The following is a 19,866-nucleotide window of genomic DNA, read 5'->3' on the forward strand; positions in this document are numbered from 1 at the left end:
TTGGGAGCCAGCAGTCCTGGATTGTGAGAGGGATGTCTGACTGCCCGTTTATGATTGGGCCTAAATGGGCAGTTGGACATCTCTCAAGGGGTCCCAGATTGTAGAGGGTGCAGGCTGGGCTGTGAGACACACACACACACACACACACACACACACACACACACACCCCTGCATGAATTTCGTGCACCGGTCCTCTAGTATGTTATATAAGTCAAATTCCTTCTGGTTAATAGTATATAAGCAAAACCCTTTCTCTTCCTGGCTGAGGTGGTAAAGTATTCAAGGTCACTTCCTTGTACTTTTTTGCCCCTCTATGGCAATCTTAGAGGCCATATCTTGAAGTTGACAGCCTTCGTGAGATGGAAGTAGCCTGGATGTACATCAGAAAGACCTCTAACAGCACTCTTTGAGGATTGGCTGTAGAGAGGGAGGAAAAGGAGGAGTCAAAGGTGCATTTTAGGTTCTTGGATAGAGCATTTTGGGGGATGATGGCACCATTTTACTTGGAGGTAGAACCCTTGGCAAAGGAACTGGTTTAGGAGGAAGTTCAGTTTCAGATTATCCATTCCTCAGCTGAACTTTTGTCATTATCTTTACAGATTATTGAAAATTAAACAAGATTTCATCGAATTTTAGAAGTAATATTATCCAACAGAAGATATTGGAAAATACATTCTTAGATGGCTTGCAAGGGAAAATAGTTTTTTCTCCCTTTTTCATATTAATCAGGGAAGAGATAAATCTTACTATTTGTACTGGGTTAGATACTTTGTTTTTCTATTATACATACTGCTACAACTTACTGTTTTTCAACCCTCAATTAAAATGACAATAATAATTATACAAATAAGTAATATTACATTTTGCTTGGATGGTATTTCATTTACATATCTAAACCTATTTTCTCATTTAAAACGTGTAATCATGTGAAGCAGGTATTTTACAGTTGAGAAAGCTAAAATCTTGAGAGAGTAACTGATTGCTTTTCAACATCATGCAGTTGGTTAGAATATAGATTTGGGGCTGACGGCAAATGTAGCAGAACTCTATGAGGAGTTTGAGTTCAGGGAGTTTAAACAGAAGGCTCTTAATTTGAATCTCAATGAAGATTCTCAAAATTGATGTATTTACATACTATCACAAATGGTAAACTCTTAAGTGGTAAGAAAGACTTGGGTATTCAGCTGTTTTAGTAAATTAAATATTTTAGTTAGAGAGACTTTCTATATAGAACCTAACTCAATGGTAGTTTTCAAATAATTACTACAACATAATACTTATAACATTAAAACAATCTATATATATAAAATCCTAAGCGACCATTACGACTGAACTACTGGAACAACCGGGCAACCTGTCGCTATGACGCACAGTGACCACCAGGAAGCAGACACTCAATGCAGGAGCTGCCCCCTGGTGGTCAGTGCGCTCCCACAGCCAACCTCCCGCAGCCCCTCCCCCTGGCTGGCCAGCCCCTCATCAGCCCCGGCCAGCCCCCCAATAGGCCTCAATCGCCGGCCACACATGCATGAATTTGTGCACTGGGCCTCTAGTATCCAATATTAATTTATCTTTTGATGATCTAGAAAAGGCAAGTTATTATTTAGCACATCATAGTAACCATTACACAAATTAATTACTATTAGAGCTTTCTGATACTAGGTAATAAACTTGCTGATGCGGGGAAAAGTATTTAATGTTACCTTTCTGCTCCATTATTTTCAGTGACTTCTCAGTGCACTTAAAATCTAAAGTCCTTAATTGACCTTCAAGAACTGGCCCCTGATGTTCTCATGTCACTCGTCACCTCAAACATCATACAGTTATGCATATATGGCCCATTAATGAGTAGATAAGGAAAAGCTAAAGTGGGTGACAGCTACTTAATTGAAGGGAGGTATTTTAGGATTTTCATAACTAATCTCACATAATTCAAGGGTGATATTAGCTACTATATCTCTAGTTCAGAAGAGTCCCTGGTACATGATAGCTGTTCAACAGGTTCCTATTTTTTCAACCACTGAATGAGAAAATGAGGATATCCCAAATACCCAGGAATTTTCGTGACTCTACACACTGAACGAAAGGCTGGAATTATATCCCTATCCAATCCTGGGAGGTTGATGAAGAGAATACTGACCACTGATGGGAAAATGTTGCCATTTGAGCTTGCTAGAAAAACATGAGGACTTAGAATTAGAGAATCATTAGTAGAGTAACAAACACAAATTTAAATTTTGAAATATAAGATCTGTAAATAAAGGGAATAATAATATGACCATTTAGCCTAAGAAGATGCTTAAGGGGATGGCTTAGTAAATCTGCAAGCCTACCAATGATTTTTTCCAGGGGGTTGACTTGATATTTTCTATCTCTAATGAGAATAGACTAAAGAAGAGCAGATTTTCGTTGCAACTTGATTGATTTATATGATCTACCCAGAATAATTTCATGACAATGAACTTTGTTACCTATTGAAACTTATAGCCAAAGGATAGATGGGTAGGTGGGTGGATGAGTGGACAGATGGAACAATAAATGGATAGAGGGCAAGTGAATAAATAGATGCATGGCCATTATTATTATTACTATAAATTTTGCAAACAGGATTAACCCACATGCATCCCAGAGACCTTTAAGGCCTCTCAAAAGAACTGTATTTAGTTTCCTTTTAGATCTTTATTTTGTGTATGCTTATCTGAAATCTGATTTTTAAAAAATATATAACTCCATGTCTATATATTTTTAACTTTGACCATTTCATTTTAGAAGAAGATTTCATGGATTCTTGCTACTAGTAAATAAAGTTGGCTAATAGGCTATGGTGTGTTGGGTCAGCAGTGCCATACAAATCTCCTTTCCTCTGTCCACCTCTCTACTTCCATGTAGTCAGTTAGAATTAAACCAAAACAATTCTATATAGGACATATCCCAGCTTTCTCATTTAATTCAGCTTTGAAGAATTTAACTGACAGCACTAAAAGGTACACATAGTGACAATTTAGAGATTTTACCAATGGACTTGCTCCTTTCTCTCTGGATAATAAATAAAAAGGCAAGGGCATGTGAAAAGTACTTGTGTTATAATCCAGTTTGCTTTCTTTTAGATGTATTTTCATGTTGAAATTGAATGTTTTGAAAGTGAGATTTGGTGAATTAAGATTCAATTGAATATTTCTATTTATGTCTGAAAACCAGAGTCCATCTGAGCAGGACCATTAGCTTTGTTTCTGTGTACATGTCACTGTCAGGCTGAGGAGGCTCTGGAGATGGAAGGACAGAAGAGAATCAATCAATGTGGGAAGAGAAATGACAGAGAAAAAGAAAGAATAAGAGAGAAACAACTTTACATAGCAATGTCCCCATGGATCAGATCAAATTTATTTCACTAGTGTTTGAAGTGTTCTCCAAGTAAGGTGATGTGTCTTCCCACCAGAGTGGGAGCTGGAAGCTCCACATTTTATGTACCACTAACCTAAGTAGAAGGAATATTGGTTTACTTTCAGATCATGCTGCAAAGACCAGCTGAATAAAATTTGTAATAGACTTGTACATCTTCTCCTGTTACAGAAGATAGTTGTATTACTGAGTCTTTTAATCCCCACTTATCTTTTACAATAGAAGTTAGTAAAATTACATTTATTGAGACCAAGTTTGATTTTGTTATTGCTATAGCTATAACCAAAAAAACTTGGGATTTTGAAAATGGGATTATTTTTTATTTTGTATGTTGAATTTCTAAAGGAATAGAGCTATAGAGATGCTATCAGTACTGAAACCAGGCATTTAGTTACTCTTATGCAATTAGTTAAAATAGTTGATTTCTAGTTGCTTTATAAATCAAATCTGCAAGAAAAGCAAAAGAAATCTGTATAAAGTGATATGTAATATATTCTAGGTATTATTTAGGTGTGGTTTAAACTCAAAATCTTTCATGATATATAACTAAGAAAACTGAGATTCTGAGAGGTTAAGTAACTTGCCCCAGGGGAGGTGGTGAAGATGAGATTTGAACCTGTCCGAGAATGATCTTCTCTTTACCATTTTCCTCCATGTCACAAGAGGTTAAATATTTTTTTAAAGTCATTACTATTTTTAACCCTTAAAGGTCATAATTGCCTTCTAACCATCTCCATTTTAGTGCACTAACATGAACTTCCATGTATCAAATGTTGAACTTCTAATGTATTACTAAGATGCACATTTCTCCCAAAAGGCTTAGTTCAGAATGTTGGAGTACTATCATGTAAAGAGGCCTTGTTCTTGCTAAGTACAATGGTCCCTGAGATTTCCTGAGTCACATAAAAGTGAAGTAAAGTATTCAGACCAAGGAGCACACACCCACCAATTTTAAACAATTTTGGTTAGAATTGCAAATATGTAGAGAAACCAACAAACATTTGTTGAGTGACTACCCTGTTCAGCTAGACACTGAATTCAACTTTTCATATTTCCTGGGACTCACCTTTATTAAGCACCTTCCATAAATGTGGCCAATTCCAGTCTAGGCACTGGAAATCATAAATATCATTTAAAAATCATGGGCGGGACTGGCCTTCATCTTAACTGGTCTTACATCTTTCTGTAAGATTAAAGAATCTGAGTTGGATTACCATACCTATATTTAAAATTTAGAAGAAGAGCTGATATGCAAAGCATTATAATCTTTCCTGACAGAAATGCATTGAACATCATAATGAATGGATATTGTCAGTCTAGAGTTGATATCAGTATGCGCATTATGCCCAGCACAATTAAATTAGCCTGGTTTTTATTACTGAGGCCAAATGTTTGGCTTGGGTTCTTGCAGAAAATAAGTAATTCTATTACATGTGATTCACCTTTGAATAACCCTCCAAACTCATGAAGACTCAAACTAAAAATTTATATTTATTACAGAAATCATCTTTTTAGCAAACCTTTATTGGGTCTCCTTATGTTTGCTGGGCAGCATAAAATGATTTAAATATGCAAAATTCAGTCTTTGTTTTTAAGAAACGTGCAGCCCAATTTTTCTAAAAATGTTTTTTAATATATTTTTATTGATTTCAGAGAGGAAGGGAGAGGGAGAGAGATAGAAGCATCAGTGATGAGAGAGAATCATTGATCGGCTGTCTCTTACACACCCTCCACTGGGGATCAAGCCCACAACCAGGGCATGGGCCTGACCAGGAATCAAACTGTGACCTGCTGGTTCATGGGTGGATACTCAACCACTGAGCCACAACGGCTGAGCTAAAAATAGCCTTTTCAATTAAAAAAAAATCAAGGTTTGTTGTTGTTTTGCATGCATGTTTGTTGGGTGCTTTCTAACAAGAGGACAAATGAACTGTGATGACTAACAGAAAGATATTTCAAAGAAATGAAGGGCATGGATTCTGTAATTAGGCAGAGGGACTTTGAAATGTGGTCAATTACTTCCTGAGTGACTGGGCACCACTTACTCCTCATTCCCCATTGTAGGTATATAATCCTATATAATAAAAGCCTAATATGCTAAGTGTCCAGTTGTCCATTCAACCAATCAAAGCGTAATATGCTAATGATATGCTAAGGCCGCTCAACTGCTCACTATGACGTGCACTGGCCATCAGGGGGCAGACAGTTGACCGGTCGACCAGTTGCTATGATGTGCACTGACCACCAGGGGGCAGATGCTCCGACCGATAGGTAGGCTTGCAGCTGGAGTCTGACTGATGGGAACTGAGTGAGATGGGACGGACATGCCCTGGAGCTCAACCGCGGGCCCTCCCTGGCTGGCCAACCTCCCGCATCCCTCCCTGGCCCTGATCATGCACTGGTGAGGTCCCTCAACCTGGCCTGTGCCCTCTCACAATCCGGGACCCCTTGGGGGGTGTCGGAGAGCCGGTTTCGGCCTGATCCCACAGGCCAGGCTGAGGGTCCCCACTGGTGCACAAATTTGTGCACCGGACCTCTAGTCAATACAATAATAGCTCCCACCTTATAAGATTGTGTAAGGCTAAGATAAGGAAGTTCCTGACATACTTTCTAAAACATTGTAAGTAGTACTTAACAAATTGACATCTATTCGTTTTTATTTATATTATGTGTTTTTGGGCTAAATTGAGCTTTTCAATGTGCCATTGTGCACATTCTTCACCTAAAAATGTGGTGGGGTCACAGCTCATCCCTCTCCCTGGGTCCCTGGCCTAATGCCTGGGCATTCAGGTAGGTCCATCCTGTGCAGTTGGAGTCCTTTTCCTTCTTTAATAATTCTGTATACACAATGAATATTAAACAAAAACTGAACATCAATGGAATGTAGATTGCAAACATCAGGAAAAATCATTCATTTTTGTTTTAATTATTATACAAACTTTGCATGGCTTTTTAAAAATGTGTTAAATAAACACTGATGGTGTGTTCACTATGTACCAGGCATTGCCCTGGGCGTTGGGGGACTACCAGAACCCTCATGAATACTCTGTAAGAAGTAGCTGAGCTTGCCTCCAAATCTTGCTCTTATCACTTGTTTGTTTAGTGATCTTGGAAGAGGAACTTAATCACTTTGAGTCTGTTTCTTAATCCACAAAATAGAGGGTTCGTGATACCTTCCATGCTTGTTGAAAGAGTTAGTGTGTGTAAAACGCTTAGCATAGTGCCTGGCACATATAAGGTACTCAATGAACAAGCACTGACTTCTCCTTACTCTTAGTAATTACAGAGAGAGAAACTGAGGCTGTTCCTCCAAACCTCATATCCTGTGAGGACATGAATTTTATATAGAAAGTAACATAGTACCTCTTGGATTCTCTATACATTTTGCTGCAAATGACAACCAGCAAAAGGTCAAATTGGGACGTGATCCAGATCTTTAGATTACAAAGAAGGCCCAGATTCCTCTCCCTTCCAGGTGTCACCTGATTGTATTTCTTTCTCACTCCCTTCCATCTTACCATCTTTTCCTCCTAAACTATTCTCTCTCTCTCTCTCTCTCTCTCTCCAAATGACAACCAGCAAAAGGTCAAATTGGGACGTGATCCCAGATCTTTAGATTACAAAGAAGGCCTGGATTCCTCTCCCTTCCAGGTGTCACCTGATTGTATTCCTTTCTCACTCCCTTCCATCTTTCCATCTTTTCCTCCTAAACTATTCTCTCTCTCTCTCGCTCTCTCTCTCTCTCTCTCTCCCCCCCCCCCGTGTGTGTGTGTGTGTGTGTGTGTGTTAAAATACACATAACATAAAATTTCCCATTTGGGCGTTTTAAATTGTGCAATGCGGTGGTATTTAGTTCATTCTCAATGTTGTGCAACCATCACCACAATCTAGTTCTGGAACTTTGTATCACTCCCTGGGTCCCCCTCCATCTGCCCTTGGCAACCTCTAATCTGCTTTCTGTATTAATGAAACATCCTACTTTGGAAATTTTATATAAATAAAATCATACTATATATGATTTTTTATATCTGGCTTCTTTCAGTTAGCACTAGTATGTATAATAAATGGAGCCTTGAGGCATTTGAAGAAAACTAATGTCGATTTATAAAAGCCTGACTCTGAGAAAAAGTACTGCATATTCATAAACTCATGAGATAGTACTGGGCCTCACCTACAGATTCACAATTCATCTACATACAGATGGCAAATGAAACCATGTGAGTGGATGGACTTGCCTCAGGTAGAGGATATAGAGGCAGCTAGGACAAAGTCTGGAAGAACTTCAACATTTGAGGGAGCAGTGGTAGAAGAGGAGCCTTCAGTTTCCTCCCTGGAGATGATGATGATAAAATCTAACTTAGTCAAACCGTTAGGGCCATCACTTGGGATGAAAACACCTTCTATTTTTTCACAAGGTTTGTAAGAGAATTAAATAGGACAATATATGTAAAGCAACTAGTTCCTGGCCAATAGTCAGGACCTCAGTAATGGTAGCTAGCAGTGTTACAATAATGAAATTTTTTTTGTACTGTCCATGTGTCGCATCTCTGTTGTCAGTTGCTACATTTGTTGCTTTATTTCATTATCTTATTAGAGGCCCAGTGCATGAAAATTCATGCACTGGAGAGGGCGGTCCCTCAGCCCGGCCTGCCCCCTCTCACAGTTCGGGAGCCCTCAGGGGCGGGAGGTGACCCGGCGATCAAGGGAAGGCGACGCCCCATCACACCTCTGCTGCTGCCACTGCCGGCAGCACAAGCTTCGGCCGGCCCTGGTTACCTGAGCCTCGGGCGGCCCTGGGCGGCAGGGGCTGAGGAAACTGGCGGACTCCAGAGGCAGACGCAGCTGGGGGGAGGGGACTGTGGGACTCCAGAGGCAGGTGTGCGGCAAGGCTGGGGGGACTTGGGCACTGCCATCTTGTGGCTGTGGGCACCACCATATTTGGGGGTGTGGCAGTCAATTAGCATATTCCCTCCTTATTGGCTGTGGGCACCACCATCTTTGAGGGTGGGACAGTCAATTAGCATATTCCCTCCTTATTGGCTGTGGGCACCACCATCTTTGAGGGTGGGACAGTCAATTAGCATATTCCCTCCTTATTGGCTGTGGGCACCACCATCTTTGAGGGTGGGACAGTCAATTAGCATATTCCCTCCTTATTGGCTGTGGGCTCTGCCATCTTCGACGGAAGGGCAGTCAATTAGCATATTTCCTCCTTATTGGCTGTAGGTGCCGCCATCTTTGCAATGGTGTGAGGGTCAATTAGCATATTCCCTCTTTATTAGATAGGATGTCATATCCAGGACTGCCTATTTTGAAATAAGCATTCCTACCCTCTTAAAAATCAGTCTGTTTTTAATTGTGTTGTTGTTGTTCCCAGACTTGACTAGCTTCTCCCATAATCCCAAAGGAAGCCAAAAGAATCTAAATTAGGTGGAGAGAATCTAGAGGCCAGACTTCCTGTGTGGCTGATCTAAGAAGGCAGTTCTGGATGCACACTGGAAAATGTTCTCACTTCCACAGCTTGGGAGAGAACTGTTCTAGTCCCCGATCATCAAAACAATAACATTTTTTTAGAGCTCTCTGTTTTGATATATTGGCAAGGGAAAAGTCACTTCATTTCTCAAAAACACTATTTTTCCTTCCCATTTTGGTAAAGAATATATAGTTGACCAAAAAAATTCATGTCCCAGCCCAAAAAAAACTACACTGTAGAAAATTACTTTTAGTTCTGGGGTCATAAATGAAGAATCATTAGACATAGTGTTTTGTTAAGCTCATCAGATTATCATATACTAGTGGCCCAGTGCACGAAATTCATTCAAGGGGCTCGGCTGAGAGCCCTGGCTGCCTCAGCCTTCGCAGCCCCAACCTCGTCTGGAAAATTGTCCAGAAGGATCTCAGGAAGGACGTCCAGAAGGTCGTTCAGCTGTCTGGTCCAATTAGCATATTACATTTTTATTGTTATAGATAGTGTCTAACACTTGTTATCCCTGTAAGGTCTTTGACCATCATTTTTTCAAAGAATTTCTTTGAAATTTTAAAATAAACTCTAAAAAAACATACCCACACCTTTCCATTCACTTTTTTTATTGTTTACACTATTGCAACTGTCCCTATCCCCCCAACCCCCCGCCTTTGCCCACCTCCACCCAGCCTTTGCCCATCCCCTTCCCTCTGGCCTACTAACTTTTAACACAGTTGGTGCAATTGTTTCTTCCTGAATCTTCTCAAAGTGCTGCTAAGATATGAATGACTTTTACATTTTATAACTTTGTTTGCTTTATTCTTTCAGAGTTTTCTTCATACTTTCCTAAACTTCCTCAATCTTTTCCACTTTTTATGGGAGAAAAAGGTTTTAATGATTTTTTTTTTTTAGTTCACCAGTTGGATTTGTTTTGATTTTCTGGAATGTCACATCTTTAGTGTATTCCTGTATATATTCCATATATAGCTGTATCCTACATATGGGAAACATGACTTTCAATGAAACTAAAAATACAAATTTGCATAGCATTTTGTGAACATGTGCAAATTCTTTTATCCTTTAGTATTATTGGCTGATTTGTTATAGGCTTGAGAGATCAAAATCCAAAAGGAATGTAACTTGTATTCAACTCCACAATTAGAAATGATCCTGGGAATGGACTCTGTCTTCTGAATCCCGATCCAGTGTACTTTTCACTGGAAAATGGACAACTCATGACATTCATAACCTAGTTCATATTGGCTATTGTCCAGATTGGTGGTCAAAAACAGGACAGTCTATGAAAAACTACTGTTGCCTGTTTTGTTACTAATTTAATACAAGAATTACTGGAATTTGCATGTATTTTCTGATCTATTTGGTAGGGCATGCTATTTCTTAATCATGTTAAAGTTCTAGAAAATAAAACGTAATATAATAATAGCATTTGTTTTATGGTCCTATAAAAACCAGTAGTGATTAGTTTATATATATAAAATGAATATAACATTCATTATTAACCCAAAGCTAAATTAGAAGCATGGAGGAACCAATTAAGAGACTCAGAATCCCAAGGAAAATTAAAGGAGGAAATGATGATTGTAACTGATATTTTGTCTCTGTAAGGAGGTAAGGCAGAGGTGAGAAGGAAGAAAGTTTTTAACAAAGTTAAAAATGAATGGAGCCAAAGTGTCCTAAATATTGTAGGTGACTAGCTTTTTAAATGTCAATAACTTTGTTTTCCTAAAATTTCTCCTGTGGAGAGAAAGGAAGAATACGTTTATGTGGGACGTATTTTTTTAAACAAACATTGACATTTTAAAGACCTAAATGTTTTATACGAAATAACTATGAAAATGCAAAATTAGACTCAACAGATGCACTTTGGAGATTAAATTTGAGTAGTACCCTAAAAGCCAAATAATGAGTGACTCAGATAATGTGAGAAATTTGGGCTGACTCACATGTTTTGGAAGAAGGTGTCATCAAATCACTGATTCTGTCATGATTTTCCCTTTGTTCCACCTGATAGTGCCAAACAAACCCTGAAGTCAGTGACTTTTCCACTCCAATTTGTCAAGAAGACTTTCCAAACCACCGGAAAAATACCTAAGGTTTTGAATATGTAGGCATTTAGCATGTTTGAATAACACTCACTAACATGAGAAACACAAGTCACACATGTAACTGTGGAACATATAGGAAATGTGAATCTCAAGCAAAGCCTTGACAGGGTAAGAATGGAGAAACGAAGACTGGGCTTTGTCCAGGATGGCAGAAAGGAGTCTCCTTATCTCTACCCTACCTGCATGATGCTTCCTGGGAGATATTTTAAGTCAACAAATATTATCTGGTACTTGCACTTGGTATAAGGGACATACAAACGTAGGAACCTTGGCCTCTGTCATAGAAAGACTGACAGCCTAGCAGGGAAACAGACACAGGAACTAGTAAGTGAAACAGGTTGATACAAGAGCAACATTTGGGAGAAGCACAGGATAGTCAGTTTCTTACACCACCAGGACTGAGACAGCCTCGCAGAGGAGATGACATTGGCTAGGATGTAAAGGATGAATTAACATTCTAAATATCAACAAAATAGGAAAGGCATTTTAGCCAGAGGTAAGGACCACATAAGGAAGCAACAGATACTGGACTACAGATGCTGGGGTATATTCTAAGAATGGCTAACAATCCAGTCTAGCCACAGAATTGAAGAAATAGAAAAAGGTGAGATGGGAATATGGGATACAAAGATGTATCAGGCCAGTGTAGCTCTCCTGGTATGTTTTTTTCCATATTCTGTGTCTTGGAATTATCCAAGTCTCAAGAATATATCTAACCTGGAAATTGCTATTCTTCTAAATCTGTAACTTGGTTTTTTGGCGGGGCCAATTTGAGTATGAATTACAATATTCTAAGAAAAGCTTGCAATACCATGCCCTGGTCTCCTTTTCATTCTTTTACGTTCTTCTGTTTCTTATGGTGCTAAGAACTTTCAGCGCTGAATCTTTGCTAGACATCTGTTGGAAAATATAATAGTGGCCCTGCATAGCTCAGTGATTGAGCATCGACCTATGAACCAGGAGGTCACAGTCCAATTCCCTGTCAGGGCACATGGTCTGATTACGGGCTCCATCCCCAGTAGCGGGTGTGCAAGAGGCAGCTGATCAACGATTCTCTCTCATCATTGATGTTTCTATCTCTCTCTCCCTCTCCATTCCTCTCTAAAATATATATTTTTGAATATGTGGGACGTATTTTTGTGTGTATATATATACACACACACACACACACACACACACATACATATATAATAGTGAATTATATGCACATACACACTTATATATATATATACACCCGATTGAATAAACTTTCCCTGCTTTTTGAACATTCAAATTTAAGGGATGTGTTGCAACTTTTAAATTATGTTTATATGAATGTTGCCAGGAACATTCAAATAAAAAATAGATTGCTTTGACCCTTTGTTGTTTTCCCACAGGATTGAAAAAACGTACAAGGAAGGCCTTTGGGATACGGAAGAAAGAAAAGGACACTGATTCTACGTAAGTCTTTTAAAAGTTTGCCTCCTCAAAGAGATGCTGTTGTCATTGTCGCTTAGAGGACATACAGTCTTCTGGGATATTGTGTACTATTCTGTTTCTGGGTAAATTGTAACTGTTAGGCATAAATGGTTCTTAGATTTACTCTACAAAGATAAAGACTTTTCATCATGTGTTCAGTTTTTCATCACATGTTATTATTTTATAACTTGATAACCACGCTTCCCAGAAATCTGGGAGGCAGGAAGTGTTACTGTTACTTCTGTGGGGACTAAGAGTATTTATTACCACCTCTAGGTTTGCTCTGAGTGAAATGAAGAAGCAAAAACACCTGTTTAGGTAGATTAGGCCTAGCCAGAAACAAAAATTTGTTCAGATAACATTCCAAAGCTTTTACTTGATGCCAAGATTTTGTACAAGCAAAACTGTAAATCAACCAACAGAATTCACAGGATAGGCTATTTGGCTGTAAGTAAGAAGCCAGTGCCAGAAATAACCCTGTGGATACTTTTACATGTTTCAATGATCACACCCAAGATCATCAATTGCCCACAGACTCTAATAAACCCATCTTGAAAATGTCCAATGATGTAACACTTCTATTCCATTTATTTGACCATCTTGAATAGTCCTGTAGAGTATTTAGCTCGGACACAAAAATCTCAGGTGCCACTTAGAGGCAGGCATGTAACTTACACATGGAAAGTAAGAAGGCCGGGAACTCAGGATTCCAGCCAAGACCAGTGTAATAACTGCACCATTACTCCCCTGCAGCTGGTAGTGGCCATGTAAAACTGAAGACCTTGTGTGGTCTGCTTAAATCAGAATAATGAGCCCATTAAACTCATCATTTGGCTGGAATCCATGAAAGAAAGTTAGAAAATGTGAAAATCAATAGTTATTTGGGCACAGGTAAAAATGGAGAAGATTACATTTACTTATCACCTTTAGCTTTTCTTCCTTTATATTTTTATCGTGCATACATTTTATCACAGGCTGCTTAGCATTGCCTGTGTCCTTGTCCTCCAAGATTTTATAATTCACTAGAGGCCCGATGCATGAAAATCCATGCAAGAGTAGGCCTTCCTCCCCCCGGCTGCTGGCACCGGCTTCCCTCTGGTACCTGGGACGCAGGTTTCCCTCCAGCCACCAGCAGGCACCCGGGACCCTGGCACCGGCTTCCCTCCGGTACCTGGGACCCAGGTTTCCCTCCGGCCACCAGCAGGCACCCGGGACCCAGGCTGCTTCCCTCAAGCTCCAGCTTTGTCTGGAAGGATGTCCGGTCTGATTAGCATATTACCCTTTTATTATTATAGATGGGATAAAATATCTAGCACACAAACTGAAACAGCTTTCATATAACAAAATGAAATAACATTTGAAATGACTAGTTTGGGACCTATTACTTAGTAAATGCTCAATAAATGGCAGCAACACTACTCATTATTACTAATACAAATTAATATGTGGTAAGTTCCTTATGAGCAAATAAAAATGAAGTTCATGGGAGTTTGAGGGTAGAAAAGCTCACATTTGGACAGATGATCACTGAAGCTTCAGGGAGGGAAGAACTTCGAGTTTGACCTTCAAGTTGAGGACAGGCATTTCATGCTAAAGGAACAACAGCCAAAGCAGCAAGGTGGAAAAGTCAACTGGTATTCAGGACAAGACAAATAAGGCAGTTGGCCTACCATTCTTACCAGGTAAGAATGATCATTGGAGGCAAATCTGGAAAGGACATCAGGACCAGATAGGAAGTGCCAGGCTTTGTCACTTGGGCTTCCTTCTCTAGGCAGTGGGCAACCTTGAAGCCAGAGAATATAAAGGATTAGGGGAAAATAAAAGCTATTTTTTAATATAGATAGCAAATATTAAGTCACCTGTTCTTACATTTTCTTTGTGCTTTTTCTTTTGGTAAATAACTATTTCATGAAAATTACCTTTACTCTAGTCTTATTCTATATTAGGGGTAGGGAACCTTTTTTTCTGCCAAGGGTCATTTGGATATGTATAACATCATTTGCTTAATATAATTCACTTAATATAAATTTATGTTGCTATGAAAAAAGCTCCCAGGTTTATTGAATTTTTAATCCCGCCTGCAGTTGCCTTGGCAGGGCCAGACTAAATGATTCTGTGGGCCTTATAGGCCCGAGCACCAGACATTCCTCACCCCTGTTCAAAATGATTGAATTAGGAATATTTTTTTATTGATTACGGTATTACATATGTGTCCTTATCCCCCTATAACCCCCTCTTCTCCCCCCCACCTTCTATTCATGCCCTCACCCCCCTGGTGTCTGTGTCCACTGGTTATGCTTATATGCATGCATACAAGTCCTTTGGTTGATCTCTCCTCAGGAATATTTTTTGAGGACTACATAATTACTATTGTTTCTTAAGAAACTGCCCCTTTTGCCCTGGCTGATTTGGCTCAATGGATGGAGCATCAGCCTGCGGACTGAGGGGTCCCAGGTTCGATTCCCGCGAAGGGCACATGCCTGGGTTGCGGGCTTGATCCCCAGTGGGGGGCGTGCAGGAGGCGGCCAATCGATGATTCTCTCTCATTGTTGATGTTTCTATCTCTCTCTCCCTCGCCCATCCTCTCTAAAATCAATAAAATATATTAAAAAAAAAAAGAAAGAAACTGCCCCTTTCTAAACAACCTCCAAAACAGATGATGGTTCTGTCACTGGAGCCTGCAGACCTGGGCTCTGCTTCCAGCGTTGCCAGCATTCCCGCAGCCTTGGGAATATGCTTTTCCTTTCCTTGGCCTCAGTTTACACTAGATGGAATCTAAGTTCCCAGAAGAGCCAGACACTGTACCAGTCAGCCTGTCAGCAACATCTCTTGTCACCTATAATGTGCCATTGGGTATATGGGTCATCGTTAGACACACACATCTCAGGAGAACATCATTAGCAGAAATCAAATCTATTTTTCTTTGAAGGCAGTGTCTGCAACTGACTGCACATAATCTCTGGTTTGTGAAGAAAATTAAAAAGGAAAAATTTCCCTCAAAAGGGAAAAGAGATCAAACAACCTCCCCAGAGCAGGCAGAGCTAATTTGCATTCGAACATGCTCTGCTCTTCCATCACCATTTCTAAAGGTATGAAAGTAAGGAATTTTTCCTCATGGCTTTGATAGGTGCCCAATATCTATCTGAGGTACTTTGATGAGACATGTGCCTGTAGAATCCCAAGCATGTCTCCTTAACTTATCACTGGAGCACCCCAAAATACTTATGTGATAGCAAATTTGCCATAAATTGGTCCCAGCGGCAGTGATGGTCAAAAGATCAACAATTTAGTGTCAGCCTTTGCTCTTCATGAGCCCCTGTCTCTAATCGGGTCATACATCATTCTCACAAAAGGTTGGCCAAATGCTCTGGGAATTTGCTGTCCCTTCAGCTATAGGTAATGCTTATGTTAATCTGCTATAATTGAAACTTTGTTGATGCCAACTGTTTTCACAGCTGTTGCAGTTCCCTCAGGGTGTACCACCAGCCCCAACTTCAGCTGATTGAACCTCCTTAGTTAGAGTGGGGTTAGGACCAGAGCTTCCTGATTTAATCATCATTACAGTGCCTGGTAGAGAGAGGAAAGGAAAGAGCCTGTGCTAAGTGACCAGCCCTGTGCAGGCTCTGTTATATGCATTGATATCCCTTTTAATCCTCACAGTAATTCAGTAAGGTTAGAAGTCATATCTCAATTTTAGAGATGAGAAATCAGTGCCAAAAGGGATTAAGTAAGTTGCTGAAGGTTCCCCAGAAAATAAGACTTGAAACTAGTATTCTTGTCCAGAATCAAGCACCTGGGCTTTTATCACCCAGCAGAAAAAGAACAGATGGGCAAAATTATAATCAAGATCAATAGAAGGGTAACAGAAAAAAGGCAGTAGTAACTGGCACTTTTTAAACCAGAGGCAAAGGGTCCATGGTAGATGATTAGTTTTAAAATAGAAGTCAGTAAATATAATGGGTCTGCTATTAAATTTTTAAAAAATCACTTAAAAATAAAATATGAAATTTCCTAAGAAGGGTTAGGAAACGAATTGAGAACTTCAAGTGTCTGAGGCTGCTAAAATCTCTCTACTCCCCATCCGAGGTCATATTATATAGTAAGTGTATTCTAGATGACATTCAATGAGAGTTTACTATGTTCTGGGCACTATTTTGGGCTCTTCACTTCTATAAACTCATGGAATCCTCTAATTGTCCTGTGGGGTATATGTATATGCTATTATCATGGCCATTTTGTAGATGAGGAAACTGCGACACAAAGGGATGAAGTGACTTGCCCAAGATTATGCAGGAAATTTAGGTTGAATGAACCCAAGCATCTGTCCCTAGAGCCAGTGCTCTTAACCACCATGCTTACTGTCACTACCCTAGGAAGCACCAGCCCCATTTCCATCAATGATAAGACCAAAGGATCAGAAGAGGACACCAATGCTGCTATATACAATTACAATTTTTCTGATTAAAATTTCTGAAATGCCATCCCTATAGCTGCAATATGCAGGAGATCAAGTGGCTTCTTGTAAGATGCTCTATAGAATACCCTTATATCTGGACCAATCATGGGCAGCACTACAGCCAGACCTATTGCCAGAGATTGTTTTCTCTATATCTATTACTTGCTGCCCTCAAAGTCATCCCCACAAGGATCAGTGCCTGTGGTTATATCCTATGCAAAAGTTGATACAATCACCTCTTTCTCAATTCCTTTAGCAGAAGCTAAAATTCTAGTAAGAAATGCTCTTTTTTACTTTTATTTTTTGCAGTATATAGTTCTAAAAAGAAAAGTTGGTTTTGATGAGTGTGAGTTGGTAGTTTTTCTCTGTACTTTCCTGTGCACCTGAGCTGATTATGGCCATGGTATCTCACTGGATTTACTTGCCTGTCTCATTCTTTCTGTGATGAGTATGGCTTCATGTTTTTATCCCCAGATCCTAGCCTAGTGCCTGGCCGATTATAAGCACTCACTGTTTGTTCAATGAATTATAAGTTTAATGAGCTAAGACTCTTCCTGTCCTTCTAATTTAGGAGAAATTTCTTTAAACCAACTAATTCCCATAGCCAGGGAATGTCCAAGGACCCTAAGATTTCTGTCAACACCCATGGTCTTGCAATATCAGCTTCTAGCCCCTGTATCCACATGGGCACAGAACTGGTTATGAAAAACGATGAACCTCCATCAAGTGTTTTGCAGTCCGCCCTAACTGGTTTGGCTCAGTGGATAGAGCGTCAGCCTGTGGACTCAAGGGTCCCAGGTTCGATTCCGGTCAAGGGCATGTACCTTGGTTGCGGGCACATCCCCAGTAGGGAGTGTGCAGGAGGCAGCTGATCGATGTTTCTAACTCTCTATCCCTCTCCCTTCCTCTCTGTAAAAAATCAATAAAATACATATTTTTTAAAAAAGTGTTTTGCAATCCAAGTAAAAATATTCTGCTAATTTAGGAGGAGATGTTGGTAGAGAAGGGGAGTCTCATCTTGGAGCCCAGGAGATGTCCCACTGACTCTCTGCATTTCTCTCTCTGCCCCACCCTATGAAGCAATAAATAATTTCATCACCTTGTCCCACCTCCTAAAGAACAGTTCCAACCACACCAAACTCCTCAAGATTTCACAGTCCACCTCAAGTACTTAAGGTTTTCTTCCAAATAATGCAGGTGCCCATCTAGGCATAATTCGGTCTCTGTGTTTTAAAGGGTAACTTTTTAAAACTCCTTGCAGAGTGAATTAAAAGAGGAAAAGATACGGTGACCACCCTCTTGCTTCTTCCTTCCTCTGGCTCCTCCAGTTTAGTTTTTCAAAATAACGATATTATTTTGCACAACCGTTTGCACTTCCTCTATTGCTACAAAGTCTAATGTGGCTGCATGTGGACAGTCTTTTGTTCCTAGTGAAGAGACATTATGTAAGAGGAAAAAATTATAGCCCACATTTTTTAATACTCGCTATATATCAGGGACTGTTATAAATTCTTTATATACATTATTTGATCTAAGCTGGCTTACAGAGGTTACAGAACTAACAAGTGATGGAGTCCGGACACTCAGAGTCATCCTATTCTACAGCCCTTACTCCTGAGCACTGTGGCACACACAGTGCCACCATGGTGAACTCCCCTGAGTCATCAGAGTGAGCCCTGAGGAAACATTGCCCTCCCTTTCCTGCTTTCCTATAATCACTGGAGCAATAAATAGAGAAATATGGAAGAAAATACAGATTCTCAAAGTAAGTTGAACAATACCATAGTAGTTTCTTCTTATGGGGGGAATTTAAGACCACTCCCATGGAGAAGATGAGAGAGAACCAACCAGTTGGTTTACATTCCCGGTGCTAGTTTTAAATGGAGCCATAGACTGGGACAGACACTTAATGAGCTCTCCTCTTCAAAGGGGACCAAAACTGCTGCAGCAACTTGGTGCCTTTTGGACTTCAGCTTTTAATGAGAATCTCGCTCCCACATACACATACACACTCCTCACACTCAAATACCACTGGACCAATTTGTTTTGATTTAGTTTGCATTAGATGGATTTACTGGGGTGAGAACAGGGGAGAGGGGGAGAGAGGTGGTTAATGTTTCTTGTTATACTTTAGTCTATGTAGCAAGAATGATTCATTTTCCTAATAGCTACAAATTTCTTTTTGTTACAGAGGTTCACCCGATAGAGATGGAATTGTAAGTATTTAAATGATCATTTTTAGTAGGTTTGCACTTCAATATATGCTATGTTTAAATTTCTTAAAGCCCCATTGCTTTTCTTTTTTGTTTTCTATAGGGAAAAAGTAGCTTAAATGGCTTTTCAGACCTCTCACTGTTATAATATTCTGTAGGAATTGCATGGGACATACATGCAGTCTTGGTCAAGTTAAACTTATTTATTGTATTCACCTAAAACCCTGCCCAGATTAGGCAAGCAAACTAGGCATCAGTATGGTGGGTCACAAACCAGACAGTTCCTGCAGGGGCTGCTACCATCAACTGTTATTTCATGTCCAACTTAATGATATAAAAGCTCGTTATGTGAGAATGTTTTTCTCTAACAGAGGCCACAAAGTCATAATGGAGCTGAGCTCCAATAAAATTGAAAGAAACTTTCCCCCTTTTGTAGTTGAGCTGCAGATACATTTTCTATATTAAATTCACAAGTAGGGAATGGTCTTGAAACCACTTACGCCTGAATTTACAGCCTGAAGGAGGAAAATGCATCCACTGGGTTTAGATTTAACAGTAACTCTGACTCCTTGCTGGTCACCAGATTTCTTGATTTTTAAAGAAGTCTGTGGTGCCTTGGCTTGGATTTATCTGAGTTGTGCTTATGGGAGTCTGCACCCACTTCTAAAATGATTTCTTTCAAATCTAAATCAGATGCCTATTCATAAGGTTCAAAAGAACAGCTGTTACTGGCGGGGGGGGGGGGGGGGG

At 39.8% G+C, this 19,866-nt stretch overlaps 1 protein-coding gene across 1 annotated transcript in view; it reads left to right on the forward strand.

Moving 5' to 3' along the window:
* Positions 1–19,866, forward strand: part of SGIP1 (SH3-domain GRB2-like (endophilin) interacting protein 1) — a gene marked incomplete at its 3' end in the record, with an annotated part of 214,489 nt that overhangs the window by 95,586 nt on the left and 99,037 nt on the right. The window contains exons 3-4 of the mRNA XM_014541067.1: positions 12,366–12,429; positions 19,095–19,119. Of these exons, the coding sequence (XP_014396553.1) occupies positions 12,366–12,429; positions 19,095–19,119 (89 nt within the window). The remainder of the gene's footprint in view (positions 1–12,365; positions 12,430–19,094; positions 19,120–19,866) is intronic.

Source organism: Myotis brandtii, unplaced genomic scaffold, assembly GCF_000412655.1.
Source record: "Myotis brandtii unplaced genomic scaffold, ASM41265v1 scaffold26, whole genome shotgun sequence".
NCBI lineage: Eukaryota > Metazoa > Chordata > Mammalia > Chiroptera > Vespertilionidae > Myotis > Myotis brandtii.